Source organism: Bos mutus, chromosome 27, assembly GCF_027580195.1.
Source record: "Bos mutus isolate GX-2022 chromosome 27, NWIPB_WYAK_1.1, whole genome shotgun sequence".
NCBI lineage: Eukaryota > Metazoa > Chordata > Mammalia > Artiodactyla > Bovidae > Bos > Bos mutus.
In genome coordinates, this window is record NC_091643.1 from 37,900,396 (window position 1) to 37,921,001 (window position 20,606).

Consider the following 20,606-nt stretch of genomic DNA (forward strand, 5'->3'; position numbering starts at 1 on the left):
GTCAGCAGTCTGGCAACTGCAGACCTGCAGAAATACTATTTTTATTTTTTCAACCTAAATTCTATTTTTTGTTTCAATCTTGTATGAAACACATGACACATACATTGTAATTACAGTGAAGGGTAAGTGTATAAAATGCAAAAAAAAACAAGTTATAAGAATATACTTGAATTAGATTTGTATAACAATAAAGCTCATCTCTGCACAAGCAAGATTACAATATAACATAACCATGAAATTTAAATCTAGCTAGAGTTACAACACTGCCAAAAATAGTTATAAAACTAAATTAAAATCCAGTTCATATACATGTGCCATTTTTGTAGAAATATATGTTATGCTATAAATATTAATTATATCAAATTTATATAGCAAATCAAATATATTTGCTATCTTATATGGAATTTATTTATATAAAATATATACATTTGACATTAAATATATATTGACATCAAATATATTATATTTTGTCATATATATTTTGATGTATATATAGTCATATATTTCTATATTTGATATCAAACATATATTTATATCAAATATATTTCCTATCAAAATGCTGTATTTTATGTCAAATATATAAATATCTTTGATATTTTATATCAAAGTATAAAGGCCAATTTAGTGATCTTAAGATAAAACTCATATTTGTATGTGATTTTTCAAACACATTTCTAAATTATAATTTTTTTCTTAAAAGCCAACTTATCTTTTCCAGTAAACATTAAAAAACAACTATGGAAAAATATGGCATGCTGAATGCTGATTATATAGGGTATATATGCACATACATAAATCTGAAAAATTATACAGTGGAATTTTAGAAGAAATTAAATAATCATGTTTCAATTTTCATTATTTATAATAAGATGTTTCATTGTCATCTAAGTCTGTATAAGAACAGATTAAAACTTGTCCCAAAGCTCAAACTCGTGAAAAGGATATGGCAATTTTAGGGTTGAACTACATCTACGTATGAGACCAGGTTATTCTTTTAATATGTCTCAGAACAATAAATTCACTAATAAAGGCCAACAGTGTATTAAAGGACAGACTGGAGTTATGGTGGACAGAAAGATTTCGAATCTTCACAAAATCTCCATGAGCTGTCTTAAAATCACTATAAAGGAACACATAATTTTAGTAAAACAAAACTTTTTGTTTTAAATCAGCCACTCCCCTCGACCCCCACAATTAGACTATCATCCCCTTTCTTTTCCACAGAGGAATATACAGTCTACACCTGAAAAAGAGTCTTCTGTCTGAACATCCAACATGCACTGTTATTACATTTAAAATACACAACACAAAAAAAGATGCTAGAGTCACAGTCTGTGTACACGTCTCTGTGTGTGCGTGTCTGGATGGGTGGGTATGTGCGTGTGTCCAGTGCAACTTCAAATACTGCTATTAAACTCATACGCTGAACATTTCTATCATTTATGGGTAAGGCTGGAATTCAGGATAGTAAGCTACCCACTGATTCTCAGCCTGCCTTATGAAGAATTCTTTAGAATCCACAACACGAGGATTATTCTCCAGAGTTAGATATTTATTGGCTCCAGAGATGTTTGCCAGCTTGTTTCACAGCTGAAAAAGAAATCTGCAACAAAAAAAACCCAAGAGGCTTAAACTGCTGAGGATTTATAATTAAAAAGATAAACTAAAAGACGTAAAGTACTGAGAAAATATCTTTGATTGATGTGATTAGGATAGCACCCTGAAGAAGGAAGGAGAAAGGAACGTTCAGTACTGCGTATCTTTAGTAATACATGTCCTCAAACCACTGGAGAAGTAAATGGCAACCCACTCCAGTATTCTTGCCTGGAGAATTCCATGCACAGAGGAGCCTGGCAGGCTGCAGTCCATAAGGTCGCAAAAGAGTCGGACATGAATGAGCGCTAACACTGCTCACAAACCACGGTGGGGAAAAGCTGGTAAAACTACATGAGGATATTCTGTCTCTTGTTCCACTCATGAATGAAAAGTAAAATCCACAAATTGCCTTCATTTAAACAATCAAAGAATCTTTCATTTAAAAGGCGAACATAATCAAAGAGAAATCCTATGCTATTCTAAACTAAATCCATGTTGATAAGGTATCTAATAAAATGGCAGTTTTCTGCCGTTGCAATAATAGACCAGAATAGCTATGCTATGCAAAAGTTGCCATAGTAACAATGCAAATCCTTTTGAAACATAATTAATTGCCTAAAAATTTATCAAATGGAACATGGCACTCTTCTTCAGAACATTTTTTTCATTTTCTTTTACAATATTATTATAATACATGGTATTAGCACATTTCTATCATGAAATGTTTTTCCTTAAGTAAACAGACTTTCTTGAAATTATTTCTATTTTCATCCATTAATCTCATTAGAAAGAATTTTATTTTATCTTAAAAGCCTAAAGACAATCTGCAAACATTAAGAATTCATCTGAAAACAGGATAGAAAAAAACACTTTTCTTCAATATATAATGATGACCATCCTTATGTATTATGTTCTTACCTCTACTGTTCAATCTATCAAATAAGTATCTTATTTATCCTCAGAATACTGCACTGCAGAAATGTCCACAATATAAATGACATAGAAATACAGCTGCATGTGAAGTAAAGCAAAAAAAAAAACAAAAAATCACAGAAAAAATTATAAATACAACATAAATGTATCTTACTCTTTGCAGTCCTTCATACCAATCATCTTGCTCAAACCAATGTGAAATGTAAGTCATCCAAGCCATAGAATGTTTCTACTTTAATCAAGGCAATTGGAAACCAGCATCAGAACAGTCAGCACCTAAAGTAATAACAATGCGTTTCAACCAAACGGGTTTACCAAACTCTGTCTCATGAAATGTTGCTCAGCATAAGAAGCTAGAAGTACAAACACATTTCAGCTGCAACGGCTTTAATAATTTAGAAATAACAGTATCTGTAAAAACAATGCTAAACCAGAACATGCAAACCTATAGTCAAATGAGAAATAAATAATTATGTCGTATAGTACTAGTGAATGCTATGTCAAATATTTTAGTTAAGCTTTCAGTTTTCAGTCTAAAAAACATCTTGGATTTAACTTTTGCAAGAAATAGGTAAACTATTTCTAAAAGTAATCAAGTTAAAAAGTAAGGAATCCAGAAGAAAACACAAAACAACAAGAAACAGAAAATGTGTTCCATTCTTAACATCAGGAGTTGGATATAAAACTAGATTAAAGCCCTCAGGTGAAAAGCGGTACAGTGACAAGGCCGATCCTGTACTTCCACCTGCTGGCACCGTTGAGAGGAAAGCCAGTCAGCTGACTGCCAATCACCTAAGTGCATCAAAAAGTTAAGCACGTCACCTAACAGAGTGCAAAGCAAACAAGGGAATGCCAAAGAGTGAGGAGCCCAGCCACTGGAGAAACCAGACAGTCTAACGGCTTCACCTGTGACAAGGTGTGGGCAAGGGAGGTGAAGCCACCAAAGCGGATAGGAAGGAATCGGGCAACATTGTGACGTTCAAGTCTTCAAGGCTGATGTCAACTAGAAAATCAATTTAGAAAAACCGGAGGTCCCTGACGTTCCAGCTGAGCTGCCCTCGCCTGGAAGATCGCCTCAGGCCTCAATGGGGTGCTCAGGAAAAAGAGGAGGGCAAGTCAGACACCGTCCCAAGCGGGCAGGGCACATAGGAAGCGCTGGGCCGCAGGGAGCTGACAGGCATGGAACTCAGCCTAGGTCTCTGAAGCCTCCTCTCAAACGAAGCACAACCCTTCAGCTAGGAATCCTTCAGAGAGGAGACACATGCCCTTACCCCAAGGGACGATGAGGAGGGAGTAAACGCAAACTTCACGTGCCTCTGGGGAGGGACAGACGCCCCCTCCCCAAACCCCAGAACAGGGAGAAGGAAGAAGCAAAAGCTGCCAGCCTTGCCCAACCTGAGGCGGGGAGCAGGAAACTGCCACAGGCTCCCATCCCGAACCAAGACAAACCCAGACTCCTCATCGGAGAGGAGCAAAAGCGTTCTCTTACTCAGCACCCACCGCAGGTGCCAAGCGGAGTCTGGCTGCCTCGGAGGAGGGATGAAGTCAGGGAGACACACAGTCCTCTCTTAAAAACCAGATTCCCCCCCGTCATGGAGATTAAAAATCATGGGATAATCACACACAGGGGTGCTACACAGTAATTAAAAAGAACTACACACAATGAAATGAATGAAGCACATAATGTAACTGGCCTGAAAGTCACACATAAATATCACAGGATTCTGTTTATAAAAGTTTAAAAACAAACAAAGCGAATCTACGCTGTTAGAAGTTATGCAGAGTTTTCTTCAGGGAAAAGGAAGTCATGACGGATAGGAGCCACGAGGGGGAATACCTAGGATGCTCACGGTGTTTCTTTTATGCTCATTATGCTAATGTACAAATTTGCGGCTACACAACAGTAAAGTGCACATTTCTGCTGTCAGGTATATAATCTAAATAAAGAGAAATTATACACTAAAAATCCACAGCAGTGCTTTCTAGGACTAACAAAACTAAGAGGGGAAAATAAACTGAAATGAATCTGTCCACAAGTAGATAGGTATTGTATAACTAGGCTATATTTTCTACCATCACTCGGACATTTTCATTTATCTTTTTATTTCCCCCTGGAGTTTTCTGCCCCATTATGGGCCCCAGTCATTATATTTCATAATGTGTTAAGTCTCTCTCAGAAACATGCACTAATATTTCTTTAACTCACAAGTAGTTTTAGAAGCAATATCAGGGACAAGCAGGTGAGGAAGGCTGTTGCAGGAATAATCTCAAAACAGGAAATACGTGAAGACCAGAGTCTACTAAACAAGGGGCGGGGGAATGAGATGGGCTAGATTAACGACGTGGATTTGGGTCCACAGGAAAATCAACAGAGTCTGATGACCTGGCCATGACTGGTTCACAGTGGATGCCTGTTAATGCCATGCCCATAATAGATCCTCTCAGTCCTTAATTCCCACTATTCCACAGGAGTGTTCCCTGAGCAATCTCTCCCAGCCGGCTCCTAAATGCTTAGAGATCTGTAGAGACACAGCTCCCATCCCAGCATTTCATGCGTTGACCAGACCTTCCAAGATATTAAATAGCTACACCCTAAGAAGCTGTGAAAAGAAGAGAAGCGAAAAGCAAAGGAGAAAAGGAAATATATACCCAATTGAATGCAGAGTTCCAAAGAATAGCAAGGAGAGATAAGAAAGCCTTCCTCAGTGATCAATGCAAAGAAATAGAGGAAAAAAATAGAATGGAAAAGACTAGAGTTCTCTTCAAGAAAATTCGAGATACCAAGGGAACATTTCATGCAAAGATGGGCTCAATAAAGGACAGAAATGCTATGGACCTAACAGAAGCAGAAGATATTAAGAAGAGGTGGCAGAACTGTACAAAAAAGATCTTCACGACCCAGATAATCACGATGGTGTGATCACTCACACTCACCTAGAGCCAGACATCCTGGAGTGTGAAGTCAAGAGGGCCTTAGGAAGCACCACTACTAGTGGAGGTGATGGAATTCCAGTTGAGCTCTTTCAAATCCTAAAAGATGATGCTGTGAAAGTGCTGCACTCAATATGCCAGCAAATTCGGAAAACTCAGCAGTGACCACAGGACTGGAAAAGGTCAGTTTTCATTCCAATCCCAAAGAAAGGCAATGCCAAAGAATGCTCAAACTACCATACAATTGCACTCATCTCACACGCTAGTAAAGTAATGCTCAAAATTCTGCAAGCCAGGTTTCAACAATACATTAACTGCGAACTTCCAGATGTTCAAGCTGGTTTTAGAAAAGGCAGAGGAACCAGAGACCAAATTGCCAACATCTGCTGGATCATGGAAAAAGCAAGAGAGTTCCAGAAAAACATCTATTTCTGCTTTATTGACTATGCCAAAGCCTTTGACTGTGTGGATCACAATAAACTGTGGAAAATTCTGAAAGAGATGGGAATACCAGACCACCTGACCTGCCTCTTGAGAAACCTATATGCAGGTCAGGAAGCAACCGTTAGAACTGGACATGAACAACAGACTGGTTACAAATAGGAAAAAGAGTACATCAAGGCTGTATATTGTCACCCTGCTTATTTAACTTCTATGCAGAGTACATCATGAGAAACGCTGGGCTGGAGGAAGCACAAGCTGGAATCAAGACTGCCGGGAGAAATATCAAGAACCTCAGATATGCAGATGACACCATCCTTATGGCAGAAAGTAAAGAACTAAAGAGCTTCTTGATGAAAGTGAAACAGGAAAGTGAAAAAGTTGGCTTAAAGCTCAACATTCAGAAAACTAAGATCATGGCATCTGGTCCCATCACTTCTTGGCAAATAGATGGGGAAACAGTGGAAACAGTGGCTGACTTTATTTTTCTGGGCTCCAAAATCACTGCAGAAGGTGACTGCAGCCATGAAATTAAAAGACGCTTACTCCTTGGAAGGAAAGTTATGACCAACCTAGACAGCATATTAAAAAGTAGAGACATTACTTTGTCAACAAAAGTCCATCTGCTGCTGCTGCTGCTGCTAAGTCGCTTCAGTCATGTCCGACTCTGTGCGACCCCACAGACGGCAGCCCACCAGGCTCCCCCGTCCCTGGGATTCTCCAGGCAAGAACACCAGAGTGGGTTGCCATTTCCTTCTCCAATGCATGAAAGTGAAAAGTGAAAGTGAAGTCGCTCAGTTGTATCTGACTCTTAGTGACCCCATGGACTGCAGCCTATCAGGCTCCTCTATCCATGGGATTTTCCAGGCAAGAGTACTGGAGTGGGGTGCCATTGCCTTCTTTGAAAAGTCCGTCTAGTCAAGGCTATAGTTTTTCCAGTAGTCATGTATGGATGTGAGAGTTAGACTGTGAAGAAAGCTGAGCACTGAAGAATTGATGCTTTTGAACTGTGTTGTTGGAGAAGACTCTTGAGAGTCCCCTGGACTGCAAGGAGATCCAACCAGTCCATTCTAAAGGAGATCAGTCCTGGGTGTTCATTGGAAGGATTGATGTTGAAACTGAAACTCCAATACTTTGGCCACCTGATGGGAAGAGCTGACTCATTTGAAAAGACCCTGATGCTGGGCAAGATTGAGGGCAGGAGGAGAAGGGGACGACAGAGGATGAGATGGCTGGATGGCATCACCTACTCAATCGACATGGGTTTGGGTAGACTCCAGGAGTTGGTGATGGACAGGGAGGCCTGGCGGGCTGTGGTCATGGGGTCACATGGGGTCAGACACTACTGAGTGACTGAAATGAACTGAAATGAAGAACAATTTGAAAGGTCACCCTTGAACAACAACAAATCAATATGGCTGACAACAGCCTTCAGTTATCCATGACTCTAATCACTAGTAACAAAACGACCATCTAATATTTGTCTCTTTAGCTTGGGTCACATGATGTTTTTAATGTGTAAGAACAACAACAAAAAAATCTTAAAAATAATCACAATATAGTTTCAAGATAACCTGGATAAATAAAGTTACCAAAGTTGATGAAAGAATGAAAACCTAAATAGACTGAATTTGAATATGAGTCTGAATTTAAAACTTTCCCACAGACAATCTCTCAGGTTCAGGTGATTTTACTGGTGAATTTTTACAAATATTTAGAGAAGAAATTTTACACAAATTTGTTAAGAGTATAAGAAAAAGGAATCACATTAATTCTTTATATCCTGCCAAAAACCTGAAGATTTTATAAGAAAGGAAATTACGGAGGTATCACTCTCATAAGTTAAATGTAAAAATCTTAAACAAAGGAATAGAGGTATAAGATGTTAATGGATTAGAAGATTTAATATTGTAAAGATTCTCTCAGATTTAATCTAGAGATCATGTTATGTATCACAATCACAGTCAATAAATTCTTTTTAATGCATTATTGAATCTTCATCTCCTGAAAATTTAACCAAAATTCCTAAATCGAATTTCCAAACTGACCTAGTCTAAAAATAAAAAATGACTAGCACTAGGGTAATTTAATAAGTCTAAAATATCCAGCACATGTTTAGTTTTAAAACTGTGTAATGGAGTTCCAAGTTAACTGTTACTTGATTTTCTAAGAAAATCTATTTTGACTAGTTTCTTAAATGTACTGTATTTCTAAAATACCTACACACAACAAATTCAAAGAAAAACATTTTAGAGCTCTTTTTTTTAATGAAAGTGATTTTTTTTTAATGAAAGTGAATGCAACAGAAAGAGTATAATAAACTCTTCAAAATATCTGTATTTTTAGCCAGTGGTACATTTCCTTGTATAAAAATCACCTTTGTTTTTGCTATTTCATAAGACCTAAAGTCAATGAATTCTAAACGTCCCCTGAAAAACATGTGGTAAACGCAGATGTATCTAGCATTAGAGAAAATAATCTTAGCAATAAAGAAAGTGTATTCACTGCTATATTTAAAATGGATAACCAACAAGGAGCAACTGTACAGCACAGGGAACTCTGCTCAATGTTATGGGGCAGCCCGGATGTGAGGGGAGTTTAGGAAGAATGCATACATGAACATGTATGGCTGAGTCCCTTCTGTGGTCACCTGAAACTATCCCAATATGGTTAATTGGCTATACTCCAATACTAAAGAAAAAATAAAGAAGAAAGTGTATTAGTGAACATTATATTTGCATAAATACTTGAAAACAAAAAACACTAGGACTTATTTTTTCTTTACATTAGCAAAGGCTGCCCATCCTTTCAGCTCACACTCTACCTCTTGCCTGGAACGTGGAGATGGAGGCTGAGGGCAGAGAGGATTATAAGGGTGCAGAGTGGACCTAAAAGACGGTTAAAAAGGGAGGTGAAGAAGCCAGATCCCTGGAAAATTGCTGGACTTCCTACCCTCCAACCTTTTTCATTTAATTGTTTGTTTGAGCCATTATTATTTTACATTTCTGTTACATGCAACCAAACCTCAGGCAGGCTTTTAGAGTACATTAATTTCAAGTCATATTTTAGAAAGCAGAACTAGTTAAATTAGTCAATAATGTCAGTTAGTTATAACCTTTATAATTCCTTGTCTTATATAATTAACTATCATGTTTTCACCCCTACAGGCAGACACTATTATTAAAACTCAGTCATTATTATCTACAGAGCAGAGAATATTAAATTATTCCTATTCTGCCTCACCCAACACATTATTTGTGTATGCACCTACCTCATTATTTTGGAAAAGGAAATGGCAAACCACTCCAGTATTCCTGCCTGGAAACTCCCATGGATAGAGGAGCTTGGCAGGTTACAGTCCATGGGGTCGCAAGAGTCGGACACAACTTAGTGACTAAACCACCACCTCATTATTTAGTGAAAAATGTATTTATCCAGGTATATCTGATGCATCACTTTATTCCATTCATTTCAGAAAATATTTAGTGCATAAATATAATGGCTAGGCACTAATGCTAGATGAACAAGAAACAGAAAAGAGAAAACACACACACACACACACACACAACTGTTCCAACAAGCTTACTGCACTGGGAGAGCTACACACACAGCAACTTCCAATAACCAGTCCATCGACCATCTTTACCCCCAACCACATTCAATCTTGCTATTAAGTTAAGGTCTGTTCATCCAGAACAGTGCTTATTATCATGATGTGAACTTGCTGAAGAGCATCTGTTAGCTGTCCTACAAAATACCTTATCTTCTGGATTTATCTGACTGTTCTCTTGTAGAAAATAACATATATTTCCTAATGAATTTTAATGAATGCCAATTAAGCAATTTTGGCTGGAAAATGTATACATATAATTCGTATCTACATGTACTTATAAATCTATATACTTACATTCACAATAAAAATAAAAGAACACACATCATAAGGTTAATAACTGGCTATTTAATAGTAGGAATATGCAGAGTACATCATGAGAAACGCTGGGCTGGAGGAAGCACAAGCTGGAATCAAGATTGCCGGGAGAAATATCAATAACCTCAGATATGCAGATGACACCACCCTTATGGCAGAAAGTGAAGAGGAACTAAAAAGTCTCTTGATGAAAGTGAAAGAAGAGAGGGAAAAAGTTGGCTTAAAGCTCAACATTCAGAAACTAAGATCATGGCATCTGGTCCCATCACTTCATGGCAAATAGACAGGGAAACAGTGGCTGACTCTTTTTTTCTGGGCTCCAAAATCACTGCAGATGGTGATTGCAGCCATGAAATTAAGACACTCCTTGGAAGGAGAGTTATGACCAACCTAGACAGCATATTAAAAAGCAGAGACATTACTTTGCTGACAAAGGTCTGTCTAGTCAAGGCTATGGTTTTTCCTGTGGTCATGTATGGATGTCAGAGTTGGACTATAAAGAAAGCTGAGCACTGAAGAATTGATGCTTTTGAACTGTGGTTGTTGGAGAAGAGTCTCGAGAGTCCCTTGGACTGCAAAGAGATCCAAACAGTCCATCCTAAAGGAGATCAGTCCTGAATATTCATTGGAAGTACTGATGCTGAAGCTGAAACTCCAATACTTTGGCTACCTGATGGGAGGCGCTGACTCATCTGAAAAGACCCTGATGCTGGGAAAGATTGAGGGCAGGAAGAGAAGGGGAGGACAGAGGATGAGATGGCTAGATGGCATCACTGACTCAATGGACATGGGTTTGGGTGGACTCTGGGAGTTGGTGATGGACACGGAGGCCTGACATGCTGCGGTTCATGGGGTTGCAAAGAGTCAGACATGACTGAGTGACTGAACTGAATAGTAGGGAACGTATTAGTCCTTGGACTTATTTACATTTCCTAAAATTTTAATAATCATTTTTCAACCCATCCACTCATTCCAGAAATATGTACTGAGCACCAAGTAGGTGCCAGGCAGGCACAGAAAAAGAGCACCCTGCAAAACAGGTATGAATCCTGCCCTTCCATAGTTTATATTCTTAAGGAAGAAATCAGAATGAGCAAAACAAATAAGTAAACGGTGACTATTACAAGGTAGTTTGTGGCTCGGAGAAAAAGAATGTAGGGAAAGAGCAAGACAGGTTCTGGAGATGAGCTGACACCATAAACTTCTAAAAGTCGGTGCAAGGAGGCCCCACAGCAGTAATGCTGAACAAGATCTAGAAAAGAGAAGACAGAATATGAAAGTCTCTGCTGGGAAAGCAGCAAAAGCAAAGCCTTTGGGACAAGAGCGTTCCTGGCAGGCTTGAGAAAGAGTCCAAATAGTCAAGCAAAATATATAACAATATGAATTCAAAAGTCAGGGTCACAGATATACCACAATGCAGAAATGCAAGGTAGTTTTCTTGAACTCCTCTTTGTCCTCTTCAGAATTTTGTAATTTTTAAAATAGAAATCTATTGCCTGTATTAATATAAAAGCCCTAAAAACATGTTAAAATTAGTTTTTAAAATCTAAATACACTGTATGCTCAGAGTTACGCAAAAAATTCTAATGATCACAGTCAATCTGTGCTCATTAGAAAACATTTGGAAATTGTAAAAAAAAAAAAAACAAAAAACTGGAAGGTTTCTTTTTTTCCAAGCAGCCATTAGCCCACCAACTTGAGATCTTCCTCTGTCTAGTATACCTAATTCTAAATGACCACTATTAGCACTGATAGGTACACCCACAGATTATCAAGGATAAACATAATTTTAAAGATCTCTAAATTGGTGCAACTTGAAGTGTGGTTCTCAGGTCTCTTGCATCACAATTAACTGAGAAACTTGCAAAAATGCAGGTTCCTGGATCACACTCTAAAGCTAGTAGATCAGACTCTTAGGATGGAGTCTGGAAACCTGCTTTTTTAGCATCATTCCCAGATAAGGTATATACCACAGTACAGCATGAGAACTACTTGCTCAGTTCAACAACAGTAAAGATATTTAGCAGATAAATTACCTCTGCTATCTTCTACTGACCAAGAGTAATCTCTTCAATTTCAATCATTCCTAAACTTACCTTTCATGTGCTTGGCAGGGCAAGCACATTATATCTGAGCATTGCCAACATATGTCAAATCCTGATGTTCTTAAAAGCTTAGATGATAAAATAGGTCACAAGTACAGTATTAACCTACGTTAAAATCCTGGATTAGATGGCAAATAGAAAAGAACAAGGCCATTATGGTTGTTGTAGTTTGGACTCACAGAATGACCACGTACACCACTATGAATTCCCATTTGATCAGCCAAACACAGAATTACATTTAAGACCAAGAAGATCAAGACACTGATTCAGAGATGTGGCAACGTGAATGCAGTTACTTCATCATCCATCTACATACTTAATCTACCGTTTAGATATATATTTTTATATTTTCCTATATTTAACCACCAAAGTGAATGATTATGAATGAAATTAGACTTTCTAGGTTGCTTCAGGGATTACAGAATTTCTTGAGCTGCAATGAAGAAATGAGTTTTAACTTGATCAAAGGCGTAATCCACTTTTCTTGAAATGGGTCACTTATATACCTTCAATTAACCATTTTGAGAAGTTCAGCCAAAGAGAAATAGAGGAGTGAAATAATATATTTTCACTCATAAACCAAGAAGAGGTAAATATTTCACTGAAAGAGACATTATGAAAGTAAACATGTAAATACTCATTACAAAAAGATAACAGGATTATTTTTGTAATGTGTGTGTGTGCTAAGTCTTTGCAACCCCACTGACTGTAGCCTGCCAGGCTCCTCTGTCCATGGAATTCTTCAGCCAAGAGTAATAGTGCAGGTTGCTACTTCCTTCTCCAGGGGATCTTCCCAGCCCAGGGATTGAACCCGCATCTCCTACATCTTCTGCACTGGCAGGCAGATCTTTACCACTGCACTACCGGGAAATAGGGTATGGCAAAAGTAAGTATTTTTATAAACACGCTCATTCCTCATGAAGGAAGATCTGAGAGGCTATGGTAGGAATTGTCTTGTAAACCCGAGGATTCCTGTCCCCCTTCTAGATAATCTGCTTTGCAACCTGGATTTTGCATATGAGATTTTAAAGTAGGGTGGGCCTTTACGCTTATCTGTCTGTGAAAATCAGGGTACTTATTTGGCTGAAACAGTCAGTTACACTGACATTTTTATGTTCTGGTCCAAGGTACTAAACTTTATTTTTGGCATGTATTGAGAAAAACCATCAAAGGAAATCAAACAGATTAAAAGCTTTCAAGCTTTAAGATGAAAAGAAATCGCTCACACATAGTCACCAAATCCAAAATTGTATTTTTAATATATGCATCCTTACACTGATAGGAGGCCAGCAATAAATCCTAACATTTAAGAAGTGAAGAGTTGTATCAGCTCAGGCAGGGCTGATACGTACATGAGACAGGCTGCTAATCCAGTCAACAGGCCACCTGTCAAAAACTATACTCTTAGCCGACACAAAATTCCCACAAAGATAAACCGATGTCATTAATGATGAAAGTGAGATATTATGTTCCAAAAGCTACTATTGAAAATAGATGTTTATGAAACATATGCACAACTGTATTTTCAGGAATGAGTTCATTTACTTAGTAGTTCAAGGAAAGTTCTAACAGTGGAGTCACTGTGAACACTACCAGCCCCAGAGGAGGTCAGGTCCAAGGGCACGATGTACCTTCTATGATACTTCTCAAGTGCTACCTTGCATGAGAATCACTTAAGACTCCTGCGAACACTGATTCCAGGGGCTCTGAGAGATATTTGACTTAGTAGGGCCACAGCCTGGAAATGTGCATTTCTGACATGTTCCCAGGAGATGCCGCCGCTGCTGGTCTAAAGTACATGCCCAGTATCACAATTCTCGCTGGCCTCTTGATACCAAAAGGGCAGAAAGTCTAGAAAATAAATGCATCCAACTTCAAAATCTCACCCAATGATAAACATAATCCAGGCTGCAGATATAACTTCCAGACGCTTATTTCTGTCATTCAATTGTAGGTAGATGTGATAGCTATGTACACTCAAATCTCACTGGGGTACATTAGGATAAGGAATCTATAAGACAACTGGACCCCTCCCCAGTCACAGAAGACTTTGCAGGAAAACTTAAATCATATTAATGATTAAATCAAAAAATTCTACAGATTAGGGGAAAACACTTTCTAACTTTTTAAGCAAACTTTCTATATGAGGAGACCTAACACATGTAATTTGTTCATTATGTACAATAATCATTTAAAGGTAAAAAAATGATCTAAATCTTCATCAAACTTTTGGAATACTTGAAATAAAATAAAGGAGAAAATGAAGTTGGTGACATATTTTTACGCCTCTGGGGAGCAGCACAGTGCTGAGTGTTAGCGCCTGAGATGGTAGACCAACTCCCCCTCAAAATTTCCCCAGTTTTGAGCAACTTAATTTTTATGTGCTGAGTGACCTCATCTACAAAATAGTTGTGCTAATTTGACTGGTCTCTAAGAAAGCTTCTAGCGTACATTTGGAAATGACTCCTCTAAACCTGCTTCCATGTTTACCTTAAATATAAAATTTGTATAACTCCTTCCATTAAGACTTATGCAAAATGTTTTATCTTAACGGGTCAAAATTAAGTATTGTCTACTCATTAAGGGGCTTTCCAGGTGGCTCAGTGGTGAAGAATCTGCCCGCCAATGTAGGAGATGCAAGAGATGCAGGTTCGATCCCTGGGTTGGGAAGATCCCTTAGAGAAGGAAATAACAATCCACTCCAGTATTCTTGCCTGGAAAATCCCATAGACAGAGGAGCCTGGCCGGCTACAGTCCATGGGTTTGCAAAGAGTCGGGCACAACTTAGCGACTAAACAACAACTTCTTAGCCAACTATTCAATTTTTCAGGACTCCACGTGGAGATACGATACTGGAAAATGAAGTTTTTCCAATAGTACTTCAAACATGAGTGCCCAATAATGAGAGCTCTTTTCTACTTTCCAATATGAAAGCAAGTTTTTTTGTGTGTGTATGAGATACGAAACTGAACTTATTAAATGTAATTACAAATGAGTCTGTATGGGATACTGGCCCATGCTCACAACTTGAACAGTTTGGAAGAAAACAAGAACCTGGGCATAAGGAAAATTATTTAAGACCTATTTTATAAGTTATCCATGTCTGGGCATTCAAATTTAGAAACCAAATTCTGAATGTCGTAGCATCCTTATCAAAGCATGGAAAAATATTTCTTGCATCTTTTGATAAGAGCCTTTCTGAACATGACAATTATCATTTATCCCTTTAATAGCAAATAACACTGATGAATTATCTCCTATGATCTTATTGTGTAAGATTTGTATTACTGTTTCTGCTGCTGCTGCTGCTGCTAAGTCGCTTCAGTCATGTCCGACTCTTAGCGACCCCATGGACTGCAGCCTACCAGGGTCGCTAAGAGTCGGACACGACTGAGGGGCTTCACTTTCACTTTTCACTTTCATGCATTGGAGAAGGAAATGACAACCCACTCCAGTGTTCTTGCCTGGAGAATCCCAGGGACGGGGGAGCCTGGTGGGCTGCCATCTATGGGGTCGCACAGAGTCGGACACGACTGAAGTGTCTTAGTAGCAGCAGCAGGCTCCTCCATCCATGGTCCATGGGATTTTCCAGGCAAGAGTACTGGAGGGGGTTGCCATTGCCTTCTGTGACATATATATTTCTTAAATTAGAATATAGAATTCCAGTGCTTTAGGAGATAATTAGGCTACTAAAATCAATGTTGTTAGTACATGTAAAGTAATAGAAAGCAAGACTTTTATCATTATTTTCTAAAAAAAATTATCTCACTCAAGTAGCTGACAACGTGACATCTAGATGCATGCGCCACCTGTGGCTCCAACTTGAGGCTGCCTTTTTTTGTTGTTTACAAAGTCTAGCCTATTTCAAGTTTTATCTCTCTGGTTACTGAGATCAAGTAACAACAGCCTGAATCTTGTCTCCTCATGCAACAGCCCATGTTTTACCATAAGAATCTTTGAAATTTTTCAAGTCAATCATGAAGGGATTTTTTTTTTCTTTCACCATACAATGGCATTGATCAAAGCTGATCATTGTATTTTTCCACCAATTTTTATAACTGAAGTTACAAGTTCTTCTTGAACATTTAAGTAACCTCAAGGAAGAGAAAGGTTTTCCTTTAGGGTTTGTTTCTCTGCAGAGTAAATTCTTTGGGGAATTTATCAGATTCTCTCCAGGTATCCATATCTAACTTCTTGCTCATAAATCTCCAAGGAATAGTCTCATCAACAATGAGAGAATAACCTCCATGTGATTGTCACAGAACATCACATAGTCTTGGATGTTGAAAACTGCAAGACACTCTTGGTCTAATATACATTTCAGTTAGTAATTTATTAAGAAATCCCTCTCGATCTCATAATATGATTTCCATGGATTAAAATATTCTCATTAAGATCTCTGTTCCTGAAGAAACACTAGAAACAACATACATGACTTTTCTTTAATATGTCAATCTGCTAAATGGACTAGATATACAAAATATAAGCAGAGATAATTCAGGAACTGCATAAAGTAGTAGCAATGTTTGTATACACATCATTGCCATGAATGGCTGGGTAAACATATTATTCAGCAATCTGGTCAACTGTTACCTTTCTTGTTTATTAGGTCTGACTTCAAATAAATTCTGGAATACAGGAAAAAAAAGTGAATCTTTCGAAACTGAATTTCATTTTAGTCTTCACTATAGCATTTAGGCAAGTAAAATCAGGTAGTCTTGAGAATTTGTGCATATTTTGCTAACAGTGACAATCTCATCACTCATGTTGAACTTCTAGTATCAATTTGGGCAAAAAGAAACAAACAAAAATAAATAAAACTGTTCCTACTCTTTTCTGAGTAATATAAAAACTGCTGTGGTTCATTCTTACCCAGGCTAAGGGTTTCAAGGTAGAGTATAGAAAACAACAAAAACACTTTAGCCCTAGTAGTCCATCTACTGAGAGCTGCTGCTAAGTCGCTTCAGTCGTGTCCAACTCTGTGCAACCCCAGAGACGGCAGCCCACCAGGCTCCCCGTCCCTGGGATTCTCCAGGCAAGAACACTGGAGTGGGTTGCCATTTCCTTCTCCAATGCATGAAAGTGAAAAGTGAAAATGAAGTCGCTCAGTTGTGTGCGACCTTCAGAGACCCCATGGACTGCAGCCTTCCACGCTCCTCCATCTATGGGATTTTCCAGGCAAGAGTACTGGAGTGGGGTGCCATTGCCTTCTCCAAGAAGAGGAATTTAAAAATATTATTTTCTAAATTAAATTAATCTGTCTTTCTGATATATAAAATTATTATGTGACTAGTAGATAACAAAAGTTTTAAGTACAACAATAATTATTTTAAAAGAATGACGAGTTTTTCTGCAGGGTACTTCTAAAGGACTCAGACCCTGACAGACTTAGAAATATAATCTCTCTCTTTAAACCACAGTTGGAGACTTTTAAATAAATAAATATATATACATATGTGCGTATATGAAAGTTAGAAAACATGTGTGATTTATTTTTGATACATGACCCAAGTTATCACTAAACTTCATTCAAATCAATTGCTTTTAATTAATATAGTAAAGAAAAAGTTTATATATGTATAAACTATATTTTTAATACAGTAAAAAAAATTTGGAAATTAGTTAATTTCTGAAAAACAGGAAAGATTATATTTTATGATCTACTTAAGACACCCTATGCCTCTGACATTCAATGCTGTCTATTTTTCTTGAACACATTTCCTTTCAACTCAAAGACTTCTCGGTACAACCTGTATATGAAGACATCCTCAAAGGGGACCTTACACAAGTGCCCGCGGACACAGCAATAAGAGTTCCAATCTAGAGCTAGACGCACACAGACCGAACCAGCTTAAAACACGACATCGAGACAACGAGCCTTGGCAGGGTTGTAGGTGACACTCCAGGGCTGTTCAGAGGATTCACGGCTGGTCGCCGCGGCACCGCGTAGTCACCAGGTGTGCGGCGCCAACTCCCGGGGCATCAACGCGCGCCAAGCCCCGAAGGACTCGCGCACGGCCCCGCGCCCCTCCCGCGACACCACGCCGTCCGACGGCCGCTCCCCTGCAGCCCGCGCCCTCCCGGGCCCCTCGCCCGGCGGCCCGCCGCTGCTTACCTGGCCGAGGAGGCGACCACGGAGGCGGCGGACTGTGCAAGGTGCCGAAGCCCGCCCGGCAGCTGCGCGAGCGCGGCGCCCGGACCCGCCCCGCCGCGCCCTCCTCTCGGGAGCCGCGGGCTCCGAGGGCCCGGGAGGCGGGCGCCGCGGGCCGGGCCTCACGTGACCCGCACGCCAACCGCTGATTGGAGGGCAGGGGGCGCGGCGGGGGCTGCTGCGCTCGGAGACCAGGCTCCCGGAGGTGGTTACCTGGCAACCCAGAGTCTGCTCTGAAGACTAGATTCCTGGAGTTTGTGGTGAGGCTGAAAGTGGGGGAAAAAGCAGTGAGCCACCGGCGTTCTCACCACCTAACACATATAGCTGCTGCTGCTGCTGCTAAGTCGCTTCAGTCGCGTCCGACTCTGTGCGACCCCATGGACGGCAGCCCACCAGGCTCCCCCGTCCCTAGGATTCTCCAAGCAAGAACACTGGAGTGGGTTGCATTTTCTTCTCCAATGCATGAAAGTGAAAAGTGAAAATGAAGTCCCTCAGTCGTGTCCGACTCTTAGCGACCCCATAGATTGCAGCCCACCAGGCTCCTCCGTCCATGGGATTTTCCAGTCAAGAGTACCAGAGTGGGTTGCCATTGCCTTCTCCTAACACACATAGAGTCTTCACATAATACATATGGATCCTTCTTCTAGGAAAATGAGTCAGATATGCAGTGAATAAGTCACCTCACCTCCTTGAGGAGCCTGGGCTTCCTTGAGCTGAGCCTCCTTCAGAGGCTGTGAGTTGAACCCATCACCTGGAATGTGAATACAGAATACTGTCTATTGGGCACTTCGTTATTGTCTGATTGGGCTCAAGAAGCTCTGTGCAGTACCCCTATGAAAGCTATTTGTCACTCTTAGTGGGTTTGTGTGTAATTAGTTTAGCTCCCCTCAAAGTGTGCAAACTGACATTTTCCTGGTGGAATCTGGTTGAATGGAAATGGTACTGTCATTCACATTTCCTTCTTAATAGCTCTAAAATCTCTTCATTGCCAATGGCCTTTATCAAACACACAGGAGAAAATAAGCCTTCAGATACTCGGAATGAAGTGTGTTTAATAACACTTATTGAGCTTTCACTATATGTCAGACTCTGAATAGTTAATAAATTAATGATTTACTCCAACCAACCAACTAACCAGGGACATTCATTCCCTAGACTTAATCCTGACCCTCTTATGCCATAGACTTTTTTCTTCCAAAGTATTCTGCACAGTCTATTACCTACCACGGCATTTAACATTATATTTTGCAAATTAAAATTGGCTTAAAAGTTACCTCTCCACATAGACAAGCTTTTTAAAAGCTAGAATCAGTTCTTACAGGTCTGTTCCCTTCATTCAATAAATGTTGGCTCGATGGATGGATAAATAAATAAATAAGCACATACTCTACCAGAGAAAATAGAGGACAATGCCTAAGTACATTTGATGTGTTAACTCCTAAAATAGGGTTATGTAAAAGTTCTGTGAGATAATTTCACATGAGGGAAGGAGAAAGTTTTTTGTCATTGTTTTCAGAGAAACTTTCAATAAGTGATATTTTAGACAGGAATTTAAGAACCAAATAGATTTTACCTGTTGGAAAAAGGACTGAACATACTGTGCAGCAGGAACAGCATGGTCAAAAACAAGATGGGTAAATGCGTGATTGATTTAACTAATTTTGGCTTGTTTGCATTCTCTGGAGAAGGTGAAGGTAGATATGAGGGGAGAGAGAAATTGGTAAAAGATTAAACTGAGAAAATTGGAAACCAAATTGAAAAGACATTGAACACCCTAATTAGGTTAGACTTTAACCTCTAAAACCAGAGCTTTTCCTTGAGAAAAGTTACCTTCAAAATGAGGGTATGTAGGGTGCAGAGGGAGAAGGCCATGGCAACCCACTCCAGTACTGTTGCCTGGAAAATCCCATGGGCGGAGGAGCCTGGGTCAGAGAGGACTGAGGGACTTCACTTTCACTTGTCACTTTCATGCATTGGAGAAGGCAATGGCAACCCCCTCCAGTGTTCTTGCCTGGAGCATCCCGGGGACAGGGGAGCCTGGTGGGCTGCCGTCTCTGGGGTTGCACAGAGTTGGACACGACTGAAGAGACTTAGCAGCAGCAGCAAGGGTGCAGAGAAATGAAAAGTGTGACGAATTAGGGAAAAGATACTGATGGCTTGAATTAAGACTGTGAAAATAAGAATGCTAAAGAGGGGAGATGGAAAGAAACATTTCTGGGAAAACAGACTGTCATTTTCATTTATGACAGATATTTGCTTGCTACAGTGTCAATAATAACAAAGAGAAAAAGTTGTCAAAAAAGACACAACGTCTAGCTTGGTCCACTGGTTGAATAAAAATATCTTTTACATCTAAATAATTTGTTCATAATTGTTTCAGCTCTCCAGTTAAAAATCAGAAACCAAATGGGACATGAGAAATTATCTGGTCGTGCACTCACAATTTAAAGATGAAGGTCTTGGGGCCTGGAAAATTCTAGAATTTGTCAAGATCCTACAACTATATTATTAATAGTAGCAG

At 39.3% G+C, this 20,606-nt stretch overlaps 1 protein-coding gene across 4 annotated transcripts in view; it reads right to left on the minus strand.

The window, feature by feature from the left end:
- The window catches only part of WDR17 (WD repeat domain 17), a 69,793-nt gene extending 51,606 nt beyond the window's left edge, over positions 1 to 18,187 (minus strand). For 3 of the 4 annotated variants that reach the window (XM_070364142.1, XM_070364143.1, XM_070364140.1), the window contains exons 1-2: positions 18,050 to 18,185; positions 2,684 to 2,805 (exon numbers count right to left, since the gene is read on the minus strand). In XM_070364142.1, coding sequence (XP_070220243.1) covers positions 2,684 to 2,749 — 66 coding nt within the window. In that variant the 5' untranslated portion in view covers positions 2,750 to 2,805; positions 18,050 to 18,185. Of the gene's footprint in view, positions 1 to 2,683; positions 2,806 to 18,049 lie in introns of all 4 variants that reach the window. The other variant, XM_070364141.1, reaches the window with a different exon arrangement.
- Positions 18,188 to 20,606: the final 2,419 nt, after the last annotated feature.